At 38.6% G+C, this 20,426-nt stretch overlaps 1 protein-coding gene across 2 annotated transcripts in view; it reads left to right on the top strand.

Annotated features, from left to right (window-relative positions):
• The window catches only part of RASA2 (RAS p21 protein activator 2), a 51,383-nt gene that overhangs the window by 19,935 nt on the left and 11,022 nt on the right, over positions 1 to 20,426 (top strand). Inside the window, exons 5-14 of one of the 2 annotated variants that reach the window (XM_069864425.1) lie at positions 261 to 337; positions 8,877 to 8,960; positions 10,812 to 10,884; positions 12,127 to 12,203; positions 13,542 to 13,640; positions 15,433 to 15,589; positions 16,758 to 16,906; positions 18,234 to 18,348; positions 18,797 to 18,871; positions 19,585 to 19,708. In XM_069864425.1, the coding sequence (XP_069720526.1) occupies positions 261 to 337; positions 8,877 to 8,960; positions 10,812 to 10,884; positions 12,127 to 12,203; positions 13,542 to 13,640; positions 15,433 to 15,589; positions 16,758 to 16,906; positions 18,234 to 18,348; positions 18,797 to 18,871; positions 19,585 to 19,708 (1,030 nt within the window). Of the gene's footprint in view, positions 1 to 260; positions 338 to 8,876; positions 8,961 to 10,811; positions 10,885 to 12,126; positions 12,204 to 13,051; positions 13,078 to 13,541; positions 13,641 to 15,432; positions 15,590 to 16,757; positions 16,907 to 18,233; positions 18,349 to 18,796; positions 18,872 to 19,584; positions 19,709 to 20,426 lie in introns of those variants that run through there. The other variant, XM_069864427.1, reaches the window with a different exon arrangement.

The raw sequence follows: 20,426 nt of genomic DNA, 5'->3' as shown, positions 1-20,426 counted from the left end.
TGTGAGAAACCTGTGGAGGCTTGACCAGTTGCTGTGCTGTCTGTAGCTGGGGGCAATGCTTCTCTTAAGCACGGTGCCTTAGAGATTGAATGCGTTCATCACACTCTCCTTGCAGGATTATGTGCTTTAGAATAGATATTTACTTGAAGTGGATATATTGAAATTACCTTAAATACTTTCTGACTGTAAACTATATTGTTTTTCTAATTACTACCTTAAAGGCTTTTAAAACTAATTGTTTGTTTCTTGTTGTTTTTCAGGGAAAAGTTCACCTTGAATTAAAACTGAATGAACTGATAACAGATAATGGATCTGTGTGCCAGCAACTAGTAGTACAGTAAGACAATACATTATTCTTGGGTATTTAGTTGTTCGTTTGAACATTATGCGAGTCATCTTTCTTAATACAGCGTGTCTGCATATCCTGGTGTCAATTAACATTGTTCTTTTTCTGTGACTTTCCTTGGGGCCTGCCTTGCTGAGGGAATGGATACATGCTTGTGGAACTTGGATAGAAGTTTTTCAACTGCTAGTATCTGTTCCTCCTAAAGCACTCTCTATTATTTGGACTCAGCGTGGCTATCTGGTATCATTAGCTTAATGTCTTGTAATCCTAAGTGAATTGGGTCTTATGGGGAAGCTGGGAATGCCCCCTGGAGCTGACAGCCTGAACCTGTAGTGCTGCTGTTGCTGACAGGTGGTGATAGGAACAGAGTTAAACTTTTTCAGTAGTAGTGTTTTGGTTTGGTATGTGAAAAACCACTTTTAATTTTGCTGCAGAATTACTTTCTCCTGGTTAACCTGTGATAAGGAATGTTTATAGGAAAACAAAGTACAGGAGCTGTCACTCTGGAGCCGCATAAGGCTGCCACGTTTCAGTAACATTTCTTTGCAATAAATTAAGTTTTCACTACCAAACCTATTTCTTACTCCAAAGTGTGAAGACAATACAGCATTTCAGAGCCTCACAGAAGCAGTAAATTTTTGGTATATGTTGTTTCAAAAAAGACAAATGTCACCAATATTAAAGAAAAAGCACAGAAGGAAGCATACTGGAAGGTACAAACCAGTCTGTACTCTTGTATTGTTGCTCATAGAACTGTGGTTGATTAATGATCCTATGTGATGGCTTCAGGAGTCTGAATATACAGCTTACAGGTGTTAGCCACATCAGACCAAAATTCCACATGTAGTGGTCATTCTGTTTCTTTCAGTTCATTAAGCTGTACATTTAAAAGCAGAAATCAATATGAAGTCAATGCAAATACAGCTGTACAAAACCTTTTTTATGCTTTCATAACAAGTTGGTCTGATAAGGACATACTAAAAGATACCGGTCCTCTAGAAATTAATCCTATCCTTTATTTTGGTAGAAGTTCTGTGTTACTTTCCCCTGGGAGATTGCTTTCATTGAAGGGATGAGTGGGAACCAATGACTTGCAGAGACAGAGAGATTGACAGTGTTCTCTAGTGACTCTTTGTTCTCAGCATGAGCGAGGTTCGGGGGAACAAGCCAGTCTTACTGCATTTTTTTTTTATTTTTATTGCTTCAAAAAGAAATAAAGGCTCCTCTGCATTTGTCTCCTACCAGGTGGGATAGGCCATGTGAAGAAAAGGGTACAGAGAACAGGGTTATAAACACTAAGGAAAAACTAGGATTAAAAACTCAAAAGGTAGTAAGATTCTTCAACTTTGCTTTCCAGCATTGTTAATTAACTTACTTTTGTTCAGAGAGTGAGGGGTTCATGTTTGTTTGTTTGTTAAATCTTCTCTGAGAAGTTAGTAGGAAAGAATGGGTTGTATTGCGAAAGTATGAGGAGAGGAAATGGTGTGTGGTCTTCCGTTTGTGACTTCATGTTCAGATCAGCTCCAGGGGACAGGGGAGTGCATTACACTGTCCTTGTTACTAATGCAATTTTCATAATGAAGTTTAAGTTAGGTTCTTTCTGTCTTAGTCAACTATTTAAACCAAGATGAGTAGTTTAGTTGGAGCAAAACCTAGCAAAATATCTCCTTCCTTTTCTGTTACTTGGCTTGAAAAGGAAAGGTGGTTCTGTTATAGAACTAAGCCAGTGAAACTGGCAATGCTTTAGCGGCTATTGTGGACTGATAATTCATGTGAGATATGGAAGTTTGCTGCATGTCCATGTATATTTTAAACTTAAAGATAATTCTGAATGTGTTTCTACTTGTGTAGTGGGTGGCAGCTTGGTTCGTTGGGAATCCTGCTCCTCTTATTTTTGTATCCTACTTGCAGCACAAGTCAGAATTGGAACAGGTTTTCCCCCCATGGACTGTGCACCACCAAAAGCTATTCATTCCCAACTTCACTTTCTGATAGATGTGAATTTTTTAAATTATTTTAATTTAAGTTTTTATAATGCATACACTTTGGTCTAAGTTTGGGGGATTTGTTAATTTTTAAAACATATTTGGGCTTTTCATACCATGAAGAAAAGTTGCTTTAGAAAGTTACTGTTGTGGATTGCAGTTTTGAGTAGGAAGTGGGTTAGTCACTGTGCCCTCTCTTAGGATCTCTTGATGACAGAGATAAGTGATCGAAAGGAAGCCAGGGTTCTCTCGTGGTTGCTGTCCTCGCCCACTCACTGACACGTGGGAGAGGGTTGTGCGTTAAACGCTGCAGTATTACATCAGTACTTTTGTCTTCATCTGAGATTATGAAATACACTTGAGTTCCTTAAAATAAGTGTTTTGTAGCATTTTATTACACATGCTGATAGAGTTTAAATAATTAACTGTATAAGAGGTATATTGTACATAAATTTATTTTTGGATGTACACGGGAGAGTATGAGAAATCTCTCGCTCGATGTAGTAGTATAGAAGTGGATATGAAGGTGATATGAAGGCGTTTTTGAGACCCTTTTGATTTTAAAGCACGAGGAACTTGCAGAATACACATGTGAGATTCTTCAATAAAAAATGTCAACTCTTTAGAAGTGTGCTTATTTGTTAAGTTCCTGAGGATAATTAGTCAGTGAGGCACTTGCTGCTGTGTTTTGTTAGTCACCAGGCCATGAGGTGTCACTGTATTAGTAACTCCTTTAACAAAGCTGAAAGATAGGAAGTAGCAGAGCTGTGATTGAGTAAAAAGAGACAGAGTGGGCATATATTTCTGTTCCTTCCTCTTCTTGATCTGTCCAAACCTCCAACAGTTTTGGCCAAAGGAAAAATCGTGGAAAAAATATTTCTTAAAGTGCAGGCTGTACCGCCTGCCTTTCAGAGCCTTGTTCTACCTCATGTTGAAATTAATAGTCTCTCAATATAATTCGACAGGACAGCTTTTAAACCTTCACTGGTTGCGTGTTTTGTAGGATAAGAGAATTCTAGAGCCATATGCTGGCTTCTGTGAGTAAGTGAGTTTCTAATGGATTTCCACTATGTATTCTTTGAGAGTCCAGAGTTCTACAAAGATGAAAAATAGCAACAACACAGATTAAAGATCATGTTAAGCACACAGATGATATTATGTAACCGAAGGGTTGTGATTTTGACTATTATCTGGAGTCCGCCATCATGCCTTTGTTTGTTGCTGAACCAAAGCAGTAGGATTGGACCTAACTAGGAGATGGAGTCCTATTATTTGGTTTCTGTAGATGTAGCTTTAGCAGCTTTTTTTGCTGGTCTTCTAGGTGGGTTTTGTGATGAGGATTGATTTAAAGCCTGAAGGTAACTCCAGTAGGAAGCAGTTTTTAAAAGTTAAAATATTTGGACGATAGAGAGCTGCTGCTGATTGTAGCCAAGAGGCTAAGTGAGAGAGAAAGGTTTCGTTTCTCATTCTCGTATGTATAGTAAAACACATTTTTCCAAACAAGAAGTTGTTGAGAAAAGAACATGTGATATTAGAAAGGTTAAGTGTTGCTTTATGTGATGAAGGAATGGTCAGTTGTTGTATAAGGAAACCAGGAGTGCAATTCTTCTTGTTTCTTTCTATTTGTCCTCTGTCCCCCTACCTGCTCTCTTCTGGTTTTGTCTTTAATTTGGATCCTTATTAGAGCTCTATTCCCCAGGCTTCTATAAGGGAAGTAAGCTTGGTCAAGGATAAATACTAATATTTAACGAACTGTTGGTATCAGAAAAACTCTCACTTCTTAAGAACTGGAAGTTTCTTTCTTTGGCTCAAGTTGACAAAAAATGGTCATGACAAGATAGTCCATGACCAGATCAGTCAGTCGTGGTGTCACCTGATGCAGAGATGGGGTAGGGGGTGGAAATGGTGACTGACTTACTTAAGGTGGGACTTACTGAAGCCATCTAGGGCTTTCGGGTTGCATAAGCATTCTAAAAACATCATATAGAAATACATTTTTTCCCCAGAGGGAGTAAAATTAAGACATGTACTTGCTTATCTTAATTTTTTTGAAGTCCAAGCGTAAAGTTAATCTATGTTTGGCGAAGGGCTGTCTTAGATACTGCTTGCAGTGGGCTAAGCCTTGATTCTATACATAATTTTTGTATTAATCGGAAACTTGTTGTTAAAGTTCATGCAGCTACACCCACAGACCATTTCTGAATTAAAACTGTTTTGTCTCCAATACTAGTTGCTTCCTTTTCTGATGTGTGAATGGGGAGGGGAAGAAGATAATGCAATAGATTAACTGCTGACTCAGTGTGGGCTCTTTGTTTCAAAACCACAACGGCGTGTATAGTAGCACATTTCAAAAATATATGTTTGCAGCTCTTCTCTCTGGGAGGCTGTGAAAACAAGTTTGCGTGACCATTGTTTGCACGTTTGCTGCTGCTGAAATGGATTATTCTTGAGCAGTTTCTTGCCAAATTGGCTCTTGGGTGGTAGTCTTTGCCTTCTTTGTGTTTAGCCTGACTGCAGCTCTGAAAAAGACTGTTTTGTGTATTTACCGTGCAGATATTTGAAAGCCCAGAAATGGCTATTATAGCTAGATTGTCTTCTTTTGCACTTACTTTTCTAAATAAATTATGCACTGTGCTGTCTTAAATTGACCTGTCAGTTTGTTTCTGTTAGTTAGTGCTCCCATGAAGTCGTTCTAGGGAACATAACTTTTATGAAATGTACAAACCCTAATGGCTATAGTTATTTAATTACTGTGTTTGAAGGACTTTAGTTTATTTGAATGGTGGAGGTAGAGTTCCTCAGTCATCGAGGGGCACGTTTACTTGTGGGCTCTGTCTTTTTAAGGTCTTATTTCCATCTTACGAGCTGAGTGTATGCCAGTTGAGTCTGAAAGACTCATATTTCCTGTATGAAACTCCTCTTGCAGAACAAACTACTGAGATGTGAAGCAAGAATGAATGTCAACTGAAAGATCCCTTGTGCTGGACTGTAACTGATGGGTAGTTTGAGAAAAGAACAGAGGTCCTTCAGTTAGCTGTTGTTTAGGCTTTACGTAAAGATGTAGTAGTTTAAAATATCACAGGCTTTTAATTTCCTGTCTACTTCTTCAAACTGCATATTTATACCTTTTGAATGAGAAGTGTTTGTGCCAGCCTAGATAGTTGAAACCTTTTATCAAAGCTGAAGTGTTTACCGTGTGGTGCAAATATATTTATTACGGTTGTCAGAAGAGGAATGTATATTTAGTGTTGGTTTGGGTTTTGATTGGTCGATATTTGGGTTTTTTGTTGTTGTTTTATGTTGAGGAGGCTGTTTGTGTTCCTGTTCTAGGGGATTGCAGTCCTATCACTCGCCTGATTGTTTGGAGAAGGGCAGTGTTCCTGGGAGATTTGCTGGTTGTTGAACTGCTTGAGGTTCCACTTTTCCATTTCTGTGAAGTGTTCTGTTACTGAGCCACTTCAAACATCTTCAGACATTTTTAAGCATGTTTACCTGAGGCTGTTCAGTAGTTTAAAATCATCTGCAATAGTGCAGTCTGATATATTCAGTCCTAGGGAGAATGATCCAGATTGATAGTACTGAGTTGATTTAACGACAACTGACCCTTAATGGCTCCTTGCCTTGCACTGCCCTTGGGAGCTTGTGAGGTCTTCTGTGTGGCAGCTTAGCCCAGGTTGCCAAACTGACTGAAAACTGGCTCGAAACATAAAGAGCTTCTCCTGAAGTTAGTTAACAGGGTCCCCTTAGACTATAAATGCGAGGCAGGAGGGTAAGAGAAGGAGGAGGCTACGGGTTTTGTGCCTTAGCTGTGCGGTGGGACAGTGCCTGGAGCAGACCACAGGCCGGGACTGGGGACTTGGGGGTGGTCACATCTGGCCTAGAGGGAGAGCTGGAGGGGTGCGAGATGAGGCACATCTGGAAAAAAACTTAAGCCTGGTGGGTCTGAAAAGGGAAGATTGGGGAATGTTAGGAGTTGATGCTCAGGGGACTGGAGTATGGGTTGGTTTTTGAGATGATGGAACAAGGTGAGCTGTCTAAGCTAAGTAAGAGACCTGGGACTTGGGCAGGAGGTGGAAAGAGCCGTGCTAGGACTGCCTACACAGGGAGACTGACTGGAGCATGAAATCAGTGTGGAGTAACAGTTCGGTGTGATGAATCTGGAGATTCTAGTTCTGCTGCAAGACTGGAGTTGTTAGTAAAATATTTTTCAGCTTGCAAGGAATCACAAACAAGCCTTCCTTTAGTTTGTGTATGTTGCGGTCAAGCTATGAGAACACTGGTGAGGCCCAAATGAGCTGTTTCTGTAAGCAGAAGTTGGGCATTGTGATCAGTTTTTGTTGATAGGATAATACACAGTTTTCTCACAGGATCATTATGTCAGGTATGCAGGGCATTCATACGATGATCAGGGAAGGGGTGAGAAACTTCATACACGGAGAAAGAAACTGCTTTCTGTAGGACTGACACCTGTTTGTCAGAGAAATAATCCAGGAGCTTGATGAAAGTGATGCAGTCTGTAGGAAGGGAAATGGTGGTGTTCTTGTGAAAACAGTTGAATTCTGTCCAGGTTAAGTTTGACTTGATCCATCTCCTGTGAAGTCCCTAGGAGATTCGGGTTGAGGTTAAGTTAGTGATATACTCGGCACTCGTACCTGAAACTGCAAACCTCTGGGAGCTTTAGGGACAGTGTATTTGGTGCTTCGCAATGTCTGACAGTCTGACGGGATTGCTGCCTCAAATCAGATGCCCTAAAAGACTGAAAAGTCTAGACGGTTTAGTTTTGTTGCCATTCCTCTGTGTCACGTGTGTTGGAGGAGGAATCAATTAATGCTTGTGAAACAACTGGATGTTTCAAAAACCCTTTTAAAGGGTGGGTTTGAAACCACTGTGGGGTTCATTGTGATTCAAAAATTATTGAAATGCTGAAGGCCACGTGCCTGAGAGCTGGAAGAAAACAAATGATTGTGCCTTGGTTCAGCACTAAATGTTCCCTGAACTGGCTAAGACAAAGGGACTTGGAGGGGGAATACCATCTGGTTCATAATTGTGCATACTCCAAAGAGGGTGGAGTTGTGAGGCAGCACAGGAGTGTTGGTGTCTGTTTTCCCTGCTTATGTTTGAATTTGTGACTCTTGTTATTCTTTTAATGCTGTTTTTCTATGGTACTGAAAGCACGTGCTTTGCAGAAGTGTGTAGTTGTTGTTGCTTTATGTAACTTTAACTTGATCTGCACACCCTAATATTCCACATTGCAGTATTAGAACATATACTTGATTGTTTATATTAACTTAGAGCAGAAAAAGAACTATTTTCTATTTAAGTTACATAGGTTTTTGATTTTATTCAAACTGACTAGTTATGGCAACCAAAACTTACTTGCATTAATTTAAATTCCTATTATGTTATAGATCATTTTGAAAAGACAGAACAGGAATATAACATTCATATCTCATTTGTCTTGTTTATGAAATTTTGTAATCTGCTGAATGTTTCTGGCCTTAATAAGTACTAGAGTTTGAATAGCTACATTAGAGCATCATTCTGCTGGAAAGTCTCATTTCTGCTGTGAACTTACAAACTGTTTTGCTGTATGTCTGTTGTTCCAGCTGTTTTTAGTTAATACTTACATGTGGGCAGCATCTGCAGGTTAGTCACCTTGCTGACCCAGCTCTGTTTCTAGTAGCGTTGCTGCTGTGGTGATTGGAAAAGATTTGGAGCCTCCAGAAGAGGTGTCTTTGTCCCCATGAGTGTTGCTTTCTAACCATCTGTCCCTTTTGCATCAGGAGTGGTGAACAGTGGCGTAGGTACTAAACACCAACTTACAGCTCACCGTACGAATTACAGAAGAAAACTGGTTTTGAAGGGCTGTTTAACCCTAATCACGCAGTATTGTGAAAACAGTTTGAAAATAGACTTTGAACAAAATTTAAATGGTAAACTGTTTCTTCCCTTGTGACTGAGTAGCATGGATGGAACCTGGGCGTGCTGGGACAATGTACTAATGGTTTTGTGATGCTTACTTTCATGTAACATTTCAGGATGTGCCTTTGCATTTCTCAATTTACTGAACTCAGAATGTAGTTTATCTGAAACAAAATATTTGAATCAGTTTTAATGCCTTCCAAATGTAGTTGCTGTCGTGTGGATGAGGCCAAAGAGCATTTTGTGGGCCAGTTTTTCAAACTTAAAAGTTAATGAAGTCTGCAGTTTCCCTTAGCATGGGAGTTTATTTTACTTAGGGTTTTGCCATGCATGTATGATGCTGGAATGTCTTTACTGAAGAAATTCCAAGAATTCTGTTCTGAGTCCCATGAGTCTGACCATATAGTTGAGTGTTACCTTGTATTGCCATCCAGAGAGCTGTAGTTATAATCTACTTCATATACACACATTATGTTGGGCCAACATATATGTGACTGTGTAGTACAGCAGGGCTTAATAATATATTTTTTTTTTAAAGAAAAGGTTTGTTTGGGTTGGTTGTTTGGATTTTTTCAAGCCAAGTACCTTGCCTCACTGATCAATTGATTGCTTTTTCCTTGCAGCATAAAGGAGTGCCATGGGTTGCCTCTTATAAATGGACAGAATTGTGACCCTTATGCAACAGTCTCTCTTGTAGGACCTTCCAGGTAACATTTTAATATAAAATTACTGACCCTAAAATGCTGTGATCTTAAACTGGGAAAGATAGTAATAGGTTTTGAGCAAAATTTTAAAATACAGAAAAATCTTTAAATGCCTTCTGTGTACATCCCATCTTCCACTGCTATTGTACTCTCCCCACCCTACTCTCAAGATTGTGAGGGAGTTTGGTCTGACTGAATGGCTTGTGCTAGTCAGGGGCTACTTACCCCTCAGTTTGTTCATTCTTCTCAGGTTTGGTACTGATATCTGCACTGTACTTCTTACCGATTTTTTTTATTATTTTTTTTCCAAATCTCTGCATGGGATGATACAGTCAATTGCTTACCCACCTTCTCTGTCCCTTGTTTTCCTTAATGTGTGCGTTTATTTGGAGCAAATGTTTAGTGGTTGGGAGGAAGCAAGAGCGGGGATTGTGGTGAGACCATTCTGACGCCAGCACCTTCAGGGTGCTGCTGCAAGTCTCCACAGTTTGAATGTCTCCTATTTTTGCTTTTGGGATGAGTAGTCCTAAGTAACTTTTGGGATTTTTCACTGAAGAAAAATCCCATATCCCACACAGTCACTATCTGCAAGTCCCTGCCCAACAGCACCTAAATAGAAGCCATGTTTCAAGTGTTTCTTTTTTGCAACATGAGACCTAAGTCCGTCTGCTTTCTCCGGTATTGACAGATTGGCACTGTGAGCACAGTGCGAGATGTCATCTGTCAAACTTCTGTGTGCCAAAGACTTTGGTAGGATTGTCCCAGAGTAAGCTCTGAGTGAATGGAGCATTTTTTCTTCCTCAGAAACATACGACTACATATTTTTTTAGGTTTGGGTTGAGGTTCTTTTAGTGGGTGGATATTTTTTGTTTAGTTGGTTGGGGTTTTTAAGAGAGCTGGGGAGACCAGACCATGATACCTAGGAAACATGATGTCGATTGCCAAAGAAGGTAAATTGATGTACATTTCGTGTCTGTGTTCTGTGGCGCAGATGGAACTGGGTGATTATTGGTCCCGCAGAATATTCATCCTTCTAGTGTGGGAATATATGTGCAAATCTGACAAAAGCTCATGATTAAGATTTTCCAATCTCATGCACGTGTGATTCATGTACCATGACTGGAAAATTTATACAGCCAGTGTGTGAAAACAGTTAGTTGATGTCTAGGACTACTTTTCTTCCCCGTTGTCTGTTTTTTCACCACATTTTATATTTGTTTCTTTTAGAAAGCTTTTTTTTATGCAATCGTATCCCTTTGCTGACTAAATAAGACTGCATTCTTTTATAAAATGTCTAAAGTTATTTATTAAGAAAATCTATGTAAAACACAAGGGAGTGGGCAACAATTGTTTTGTTTGATCCTGTGCTGTTGAGCTTCTAGCTTCAGTGGTGATTCCTTCCAAAGAAAGCATTCAGTGGCTTGGTGGAAGCCTCTGTCTGTAATGAAGTAGTGGGTATTTCCCCAACAAAAGAGGCAGGAAAAACAAACCAGCTGAGGAAAACTGCGCTGGTTTCCCACAAGCAGTGGTAAAGAAATTGTCTGACTTAAGCTTGAAACACTTGACAAATCTTTGTTGTATTATAATCAATCTATCTAAGTTGTGCCAGTTTGTGAAATGAAACTTTAAGCTGAACAGATGCACAATTAGCTAGAAATAGCACTTGAAATTTTAACTTGTCTAACTGTGTTGTGAAGATGAACTCACTTTAAGATTTTCTTCATTGATCAAAGTGATCTCTAAAGTGACAAAAAATGTTATAACTGAAATGCATGGGTCTCTCTTGACAATAGAATGTCTTTATAATTGTGTGTTTAAGTTGTCTATGGTAAAAATTTTACCACATTGGAACAGGAATGACCAAAAGAAGACCAAAGTAAAGAAGAAAACAAGCAATCCGCAGTTTAACGAAACATTTTATTTTGAGGTAACTTTTTGTGTGGTATTCTGCCTGTTTATGCAATCCTTCAAGTATTTTTAAGCAAGCTGTGTAGCAGGACCTAATGCAGAAAGCTCTCTTCAAGCAAATTGAAGAGCTTTTTCTAGGCTCTCAGATGTGAGTGACATACTTAAATTTCTGGGGACTGCCAGACAATAATGTTCCCCTTTGGTTGCTGTGTGGAAAATGTCTTCCTCACAAGCACGTATGTGGAGGTAATTTGTTATCTTGAATCACTTTATGTAGTGTCTGTTGCCATTAGGAGTTGTGAAAGAACTTTAACCTGTGGAATTAAATTTAAATATTTTCAAGAACATTGAGCTGAAAAAACCCACAAACTTATTTCTTTAATAAAACAATGCTCAAAAAAGGCTAATTTCATTATTTTATTAAAAAATAAATTAACTTTTGTTATTTAGGATTTTATTTCAGCTCTACATGAGTTACCCTTTGGTAACCAAATTATGAGCGCGACGTAATCTGGTTTGTCTCTGTAATAAAAATTACATTTGCATGTAAGCATACTGTACTGTTCAGCTGAGAGCTGGAAATAGTACAGCTATTAGGTGTGCCTCAAATGTATTATAACTTACTGTGTTTGTATAGATTCTGGTCCTGCTGTGGGATTTTGGTGAGAAATGGTTCCATGCTAGAGTATCAACATATAGCACGTGTTTCCGTTGGCCTGCTCAAGATACTGAGTATAATTGCTTAAGATACTAGGCTAAACTTGTGATGCAAACCACTCCGATAATTCTGTTACTTCTGATTTATTGGCACTGAATTGAGAATGCAATCAGCCAAGAAATAAGAATTAGAATTAAGAGGTTACAGTTGTGGTATAACTGGGGCAAGAAGAGTGGATTTCTTAACTGTTGTTTCCTTAGAAACATCTCAGAACTAGCCTTAGTGCTTTCTTGAGGTTCAGGCTGAAACCAAAGACGTTCTTGCCCATTTCATGTCATACTTCCTTCTTGTTTTTTTTTCAAATAGATCTATATTGTAATTCACTTAGATATCCTCTTAGATATCAGCTAGCCCTCTTCAGGCTCCACCACAATCCCTTCTTGACCTGCTTTTTGTCAAAAGGCAGTTTGGTGAGCTGAACTTTTTCCTTTTTAAAAGGAACAATAACTGCTTACCGGTGATAAAGAGACAGTGCTTTCTTCAGGTTTTGACATTCGTAATACGGCAGCAAAAAACGTGTTGATGGGAGGAATTTCCTTGCAGGTAACCAGGTCCAGCAGTTACACCAAAAAGTCCCAGTTTCAGGTGGAAGAAGAAGATATTGAGAAACTAGAAGTCAGGTAAGTTATGTAGATTAGAAAGTGATTTGTTTTATCATTAGTAATTCCTGATATTTTATCATCAAAGCAATAAAAAATATTTTATTTTAGCATAACTCTAGGGACTTACTGATCAGACTTGTAGAAAATATCCCTCTAAGATACAAAATTATTCCTTTTTTTGGCCTGTTTTTTACTGAAGATGAGGGTTTATGTTTTGAAGTAAGTAGCGGTAGAGTGTATCTAGGAGCGTAGACTGGTTTCCTGTGCATGTGATTAGAGAGATATGAGGACTTCTTATCGCCATACATTAGTATGGGCAGAATATTGATAATAGAATTTGTACTGAACGATGGCAGCATGTGTGATGCTAGTCTATGGTTTCAAATGGAATTGGCTGTTTTACCAGAAAAAGAGAAAAGCCTCTTTTATGAGATTTTTACAATTTCACATTGCTGCTTAGAGGAACATGTGTTGCATCTTTTCCTTGAAAATGCAAAGAATATTTCAAAGTATGTTCTCTTTTTCTGCTCCTTTGTCCTTGGAGCGGGCCTGTCTGTATTTGTGCTGTGTAGTTGGAACAGCTGAGAGGCTCTTTACTCTGTTTTTCTCTGTGGCGCTCATGCACGGAATCTACTGAATGTCAAAACCTTAAGGCTAGCACATGTTTCCTAACAGTCATCAGAAGAAGAATTTAGTGGTTAGTTTTAATAGCCATTATAGAACTAACTTGGTGTGTACGTTTTTAACTGTTAGCCTCATGAAATCTTAATTTCAATTGTATGTTTCATTATGGATGCAAATATATTTAGAAAAATAGTCATGCCCCAACAAATCTAGTATTAATTTTTTTTGTTCTTCTTAACAACTGCTGTCTGTCAGAAATGTCAGAGAGGTAAGAAGCAATAGAAAAAACCAAGGTGCATGTCTGGAGTCTGTGATTCCTTTTGAGGTTGTAAGCATACGAGCTGCTGTTTGGAAAAAACAAGCGCATGTTGTTGGTGTGGCATTGCAGTGTGCCAGGTTGTAGCAATTAGATAGGGACCTGTAAGTATATTGGTTGAAAAGTTCACTTGGATAACCTGAGAAGAAATGTGCACAATTTGGGGGTGGAGGCTGCTCAGAATTTACTGATGCAAGGGTCTGCAAGTCTAACTTTGACTGTTTCTTTCTTTATCTGGTCTTTATGGTTTAATAAGCTACTCGTTTGATTCTTCTTGATTTAATTAAACTGGAGTGAGGTTTCTAACACTTCCTGCCTGTGTGCATGTGGATTAGTGCTGTAAGGCAGTCACCTTTAATTTGAAGATTTTTATTTCTCTCTAGAGAAAAATAATTAAGCCATGTTCTTATTTTCAGAGTTGACCTATGGAATAATGGAAACTTGGTACAAGACATCTTTCTAGGAGAAATTAAAGTTCCCGTGAAGGTGTTAAGAAATGATTCCTTTCAAGCATGGTGAGAAATGGGGGCTTGCAAGTGAATTTGCTTCTGTCTTGCAAATCTTCCCTTGCAAAGGATATTGTTTTATTCTAATTATCTATTAAAATGTTGTCTTGTTCTAGTCTAGGTAAAACCTCTTTCTAGAAAGTTTCCCTCTCACTATGTTAACCTTGCCAGAGGGTACATTTAGCTCAAATGTTCCCTGAGTCTGCCCACTTCCACAGCAGAGTTCGTGGGTTTGAGGGGAATACGCGGAGAGTGAAGAAGGGGAAGGAACTTCCTTTCAGTCAGGTTGCTGGGTTTCAGTGATCTTTGTGTGCTTTTCAGCCTAACCAGAAAACCTGGAACCTCTCAGAACTGCATCACTTGTAGTTAAATTCCTAACTCGGGCTTACAGAGTGACTGGTGGAGAGTTTGTTTTAAAATAACCACTAAGTATGGCTGCCTTTTTTTTTTCATTGGGGAGATTCAGAAAGTATCTTCTGGAACCAACCCAGTGTAGTTTCAGGGGAGCTGATACACAGCTTTAAAAGCTGTAAGTGTAAGACATAAAAGGGAATTCAGGAAAGGCAGACCTCTGCTTATAGCATAGTAGCAACTTTCTTTCTGAAGTTCTTGCAAGCAAAAGCCAATCTCTAGCCCCGTTACTGTCCCAAATGCTTAGTGGCAGGAATCACAGGATTTTTTCAGTTGGAAAAGACCCTTACGACGCTGACAACTAAACCATGTCCTTAAGCACCACACCTACACGTCTTTTAAACACATCCAGTTATGCTGTCAACCAGCACCCCCAGGTCCTTTTCCACCAGGTGGTTTTCCAGCCACTCTTCCCCAAGTCTGTAGCATTGCCTGGGCAGATGCAACCATATTAACCTAAGGATATGTCTCTGCTCACAGCGTGCCAGGAGAAAGGTTACGTTGCCATGGACTCATTACCAGTGTATTATGTTATAGCTTCTTTAATTAACATGAGTCATGTCACTGGAAGTTATCGATTGAGATTTGTGTCTGCTAATACACTTTGTAGACACCTTACATTGAACATCCTCATATCCAGTTATGATCTGCTTATCAAAAACAGTTCCATTATTAAAATAAGTAATTTTTTTTATACTGTTTCTAATTCAAATGAAATGTTTTTAATTACAGCTGAAATGTGGCAGATAAAGCAATGTCACTAGCCCTCGATGTTGGGAAAATAAATCTAGGAGTCATGCTGTCAAGTAGAGGTTCTCCTTGTAAATCCATTTTACTTTACCTTAGTGTGCCTTCATGGGATGATGGGATGATGTATCTGATTATTAAAATAAGTCTGATCTCGTGATTGTAGAAGTGCAAATAGGAATGGCTGTAACAGAATATTGTAAGATATGAATTCAGTTTGTTGGGCTGAATGTTGAAACCAGACTGTGACACTAAAAGCTGTTAAAAATGTTGTAGGGCTGCCCCTCCTGTTAGAATGCAGTCGAACTACAGCAAAAGCCCGTGAAGAATTACTGTATTTTGTAATGAGGGTAGAAAGAAAGCAGAATTTTTTTTTCTTTAATCTCACTTGTCTTCTAGGAATGCAACCAGTTAAGATTATCTACTTTTACTGCTTTCTCACTAGCTCATTTAAATTCGTGACAAGTGGTGCTGCTTTTTGTTCTTTCGTTTCTCAATTTTTTTAACACAAATTTTATTGCTGGTTTTGAGACTTGGTTTGTGTGTACTGAACTAATGAAATGAGATCTTCTGCTTTATTGTAGAATGAGTTAAATTAATGAAATGTGAACCTAATATTTTAGGATTGCTCTGTTGCTTTCAGGTACTTACTTCAGCCAAGAGAAAATGGAAACAAGTCTTCTAAAACTGATGATTTGGGATCACTTAGATTAAATATCTGTTATACTGAAGACTGTGTCCTTCCATCTGAATACTACACTTCTCTGAGAAACTTGCTGCTAAAATCATCAGAAGTTCAGGTACATTTGAAAATCTCTATTAAAATGAAAACTTGAAATGAATGTTGCAGTGCTGTGTGAGACAATGGGAATTACACCTAGCTAGAGAATGGTTTTGTCCCTTTGCATGAATTACTTCTATCACAGCCAGATAAGCAGCTTGCAGAGCATTTACTTCTACCCCAGCTACCAAGATTTTCTTCTTATTTTACAAGAACCAGCAAAGACAGTGAAATAATCTGTGCTGTGTGACTGGAAAGGGTAAAATAGTTTCTTCTTGTTGGTGTTGCTCCTTTCAGAATTCTCTTTTTCCACTGACTGCCATTGGCCCCATTTTTTTGGGGCATTATCGGCACTGAAGGGCAAATAATCACCCTCACCAAAAATGGTCAGCTTCTGAATTGATTTCTAATTCTATTTCTTCTGCATCGCCTCTTTCCCAGGATGTTAATCAGCGTGACTGGATTTCTCATGCAGACAGGGTGACAAAGAGGAAGTGTGATAGATGGTTAGACACTGAGACAGCACTCAAATTATAGTAACCAGGCTTCATGTCTGTAGGTCTTTTATAGCTTTTCTTTACTTCAATGTTGATGGAGTACTGGCAGAGGAAAAGAAAAGTAAAGAGGAGGCAGGTTGTGACTAAAATTTTAGCTAGTCCATAGTTAAATACTACTGTGCTGGAATTCAAGAGGAGCTGAGTATGTAGCTTGTGGTAGTCAGCAGCTCTCTTATTTGCTTAAATCAAATAACTTGACTGGGTTTTGCGTTGAAATTCCCAGCTTTAGAATGGCGACAGACACTTCCGGAATGCGGGAACTGTATTCTAAGGAGCTTTCATTATAGTTTGAAATGTCTGATAAAGATACGTGCCATTATTGAAAAGCAATTGCTAACTGCCTCTTACTTGGATTTTTAACAAATCTGTATTCTGACCCTTTAGGGAGAACGAGAACGATGAGGAAATGGTGAATTCTATTCTAAAATGTCAAGTATAGAGTAGATAATACCATTTTTAAATGACGGATTCCTATCGAATGGATCTTCTAATTGCTTGCTATGCAGCATGTGCTGAAACATTTTGTTCAGCGATTGTGTCTATAAGCTTGTTAGATTTGGTCTGTATTTTACCACATACATGAAGAACATTTAACTGCTTCACTCAGTTTCATATTCTGCTTTTTTACAGCCCATTTCTGCATCTGCTGCCTACATACTGAGCGAAGTTTGTCGAGACAAGTATGATGCTGTTCTGCCTCTTGTACGATTGCTACTACACCACCATAAGCTAGTTCCCTTTGTTGCTGCAGTGGCAGAACTAGATCTGAAGGACACCCAGTATGTATTTCATGTTTAGTGATGTCATGCCTTCTTAAGTTATTTTTAGAGCTCCGCAGAGCTTCATGGTACAACATTGATAAATAAACATCTCAAATCTCCTTCTCTCATTATATAAAACTAAATACGTTCATCTTGTAGTGCTAGTTTATAGAGGCATTCATTAAAATCATATGGAAAGCTGGGAGTCAGAGTTAAGGATTGTGTGCTGTTTGGTAGAATTGTCTTGGAGCTGTATCTATATATACACACAGGTAAATAGAACAAGCTGGCAGTGTAGAGTTGTGTCTAAGAGCACACAGGGTTTTATTTGAAAATGTCATAATATGGCCACTCTTCAAATTTTGCTGGACGTTCAGTTGGTACTTAACATTTTTTAAATTGCCAAGAATCTTGTTTTCCTTTAGTTTGTGACTCAAATGAAGGGTATTCTTTTTCTGCAATGATGCCTTGTGAGTGCATACATGTCCTCCTGCCTGCCTTGAAAGCAGCAAGCACAGGAGTTTTTCCAAGCAGCAGTGTATGGCCTGTGAAATTGCAGCTCTGTGGTTAAGAGAAAAATGAAGTAGACCTGAGTAGTGGCCACTGAGGTGCCGAGTCATGTCCTGTGGAGATATAGAAGGGATTTTGTCACCACAGGATGGTTCATTTCAAAGCTGACTTACTCCAGATTTAAATAAGGTGAGACAATTTAACTGTGCAGAACGAGGTCACTCATGGAAAATATTACACACATTCCTTTCCATTATAATTGAACTGTAACAAAGGAAGATTAAACTAAATCCCTCAGATTAGAAAGATTTACTTTGCATAGCTAGCTCTCAGTTTTCTTCAACAGCTATGAATAAAAAGCGTAACTCTAAACTAAATACATCTTGGTTAAAACGTCCGAGTGTATTGATGCAGTGTAGCAGAATTCTCTTTATCATAGCTCTTAAGATGGAGCTGTTGAAGAAAACTGAGAGCTCTTAAGATTATTTTTTTTTTTCACCAGGACTACTGAAGGAAGAGTTGTCTGTCAGTGAGGTGCAAATCTTCATTACTTTGGAATTTTCCCTAGTTTTTCTTTCTCATGTTCAGCACTGGATTGGAACTTCCTTTATCTGAAATTTCTTAGGCTTTTCCTTATGATTTTTTTCTGTTCCTTTTTTATTCTCTTCCTGTTTGAGTGCCACTGCAAGTTGGGTTCTGAAGTTCCCGAGTGAAATACATGAAAAAATGCTTTCAAAAAATCAGTAATTTAATGGCAAGATAGATTATTAATTGGATTTTATAACCGTGCTTCTTGGTTTTCCCTCTTCAAACAAACTGAATTATTTTCTTACAGAGAAGCAAATACAGTCTTCAGAGGCAACTCATTAGCAACTCGGTGTGTAGATGAAATGATGAAAATAGTGGGGAAGCACTACCTAAAGGTCACTCTGAAACCTGTTATTGATGAGGTAGGTGATTCCACCAAAACCTTTTTCGGGACACTTAGCACCCTGGGGTATCTTGTCCTTTGACAGGCGTTCTTCTTACGATCCCAGTGGGATCCCCTTTGGGGATCGTAACTCCACTGGGGGAGTTCTAGAGGGAAGTTAAAGTAAGCAATAATTGGTTAGGTTTAGTGGGAGGAATTTGTGATCAAGATGCTTGAAATTAAACAGTCCGTGACAGTTGCTCCAGCGTCTAACACGTTGACGAATTTACTCCCATGATGCTTTATGTAATTGTTCCGTGTAAAAAGGCAAACATAAAATAGAGTGTGAGTATTGCATGCTATTATGGATCATGAGAACCTGTTTGGAGTCTTACCCCAAAATTTAAGACTGAATCTGTTTTTCAGTAGCTGCATTTCCATGCTTTCTGACTGAAAAGGTGAACTCTGCTGTATTGTTTTTGTTTCAGATATGTGAGTCTCCTAAACCCTGTGAAATAGATCCCATCAGGTTAAGAGAAGGGGATAATGTAGAAATTAATATGGTGAGTTTCCTCATCTGTTTTTCTCAATTTGAACTTTATCAAAATCTGATAGAAAAACATTTTAAGAGCAGCTCTGTATAGTGGAAAACGAGTAACCTGCGGCAGCAGTGTAGCTCTCTGGTTCCAGAGTCAGTAAAGGAAAAGTTGTATTTTCCTATCCCTGTTAACAATAATAGCAAGGGAAAATGGGGCAGGGAAGAGAAACTAAACAGAGGATTACAGTCTTCCTTAATGTTTTGTTGGGTGTTGGCTCATGTGATCTGTATACAGCCTCTAGATGACAAAGGAGCTCATTAGGACTGCCTTAATGCTTTTCATTGAAGTTTTGCTTGCCTGTTACCAGAGGATGATGTTAAAGGCAATATCAGCTGAAACAAGTGAAGTGAACATCCACTAGGTATTTGTGGGGAGTGCTCCTTCCTTGTAACATGTTGTTGTCACATCACAAGAAGGGATTTTGATCAATAGTTGTATATTGCCCAATACTGCTTATATGCTTTAATGTAAGTGAATAGCATTCATCTCTCTTTTAACGATAATAATGCCGTATAAATATTACAAGGCTTTTAAAAATGCACTATAATAAAGTACATAATTGAATAGTCAAGTAGTGTTCTGCAAAAAGGAATGGTAGTGTTATATTTGTGTTCAGGAAGAAAAATAGAAATGCAAGAGTTAATGTTCTGAAAAAATACTTTTTTCCATGATTGCAGGAAAATCTACGCTATTATGTAGACAAAGTATTCCGTGAAATTGTGCGGTCAAGTATAAGTTGTCCTACCCTAATGTGTGATGTTTTTTATTCTTTGAGGCATCTGGCTGCCAAGAGATTTCCAAGTAAGTGTTCTCTAAAAACTTCTATAAATTATGTTCAGAGTGAAATACTGAAGTTCTGCCTTGTTAAAATTCTTGCCTGGCTCAAAGCTCTGCCCTGAACTTCTTAGAAGTCAGGCATTTGGTTCCGTGTCTGTCTGTAAGTTACAGTAAAGCCTTGGGGTCAGTCGGCAGGAATTTTGTATTTTCTGATACACAAATGTAATAGGTCAGCAACACCACAAGACAGCAGTGAGTGAGAAGTCACCAACAACAGTATGAGATACTGGAAGAAAAGCGAAAGTAATACAGGAGGTGGTATAATTGAAAGATTCATAAAATGTGGAATAGCTGATCTGTTTATCGCTTCTGAAGAAGCGATACGTAAATGTGAAAATACATGTGGTATTTACATCTTATAGTTAACAGTTCATGTAGCTGACTGGCATGTTCATGGCTTATGTGTCCAGCTTTACTGCTTATGGATGGTTTTGAGGAGAGTGGATAATATACAATATTTAATGTGTTTGCAATGTAACCAGTATTAGAACAGTTTCATTCTTTCTGGATGGTTTTGAAATAGGAATAATGTGATGGGTCTGAAATACTCTTGTACTTTAGTCAATCAAAATCTGAAATATCATTTGATAAGCTGCAAAGGAAGAATAGATTTCTCGTAATCTGGAGCCTTCCTCTGGTTCATGTTTTCCACTGGAACTTATGCCACAAACTCCTCTAGCTG

This window comes from Phaenicophaeus curvirostris, chromosome 10 (genome assembly GCF_032191515.1).
Source record: "Phaenicophaeus curvirostris isolate KB17595 chromosome 10, BPBGC_Pcur_1.0, whole genome shotgun sequence".
Taxonomy (NCBI): domain Eukaryota; kingdom Metazoa; phylum Chordata; class Aves; order Cuculiformes; family Cuculidae; genus Phaenicophaeus; species Phaenicophaeus curvirostris.
The sequence above is the reverse complement of the archived record's forward strand: the minus strand, read 5'-3'. Positions and strand labels throughout refer to the sequence as shown.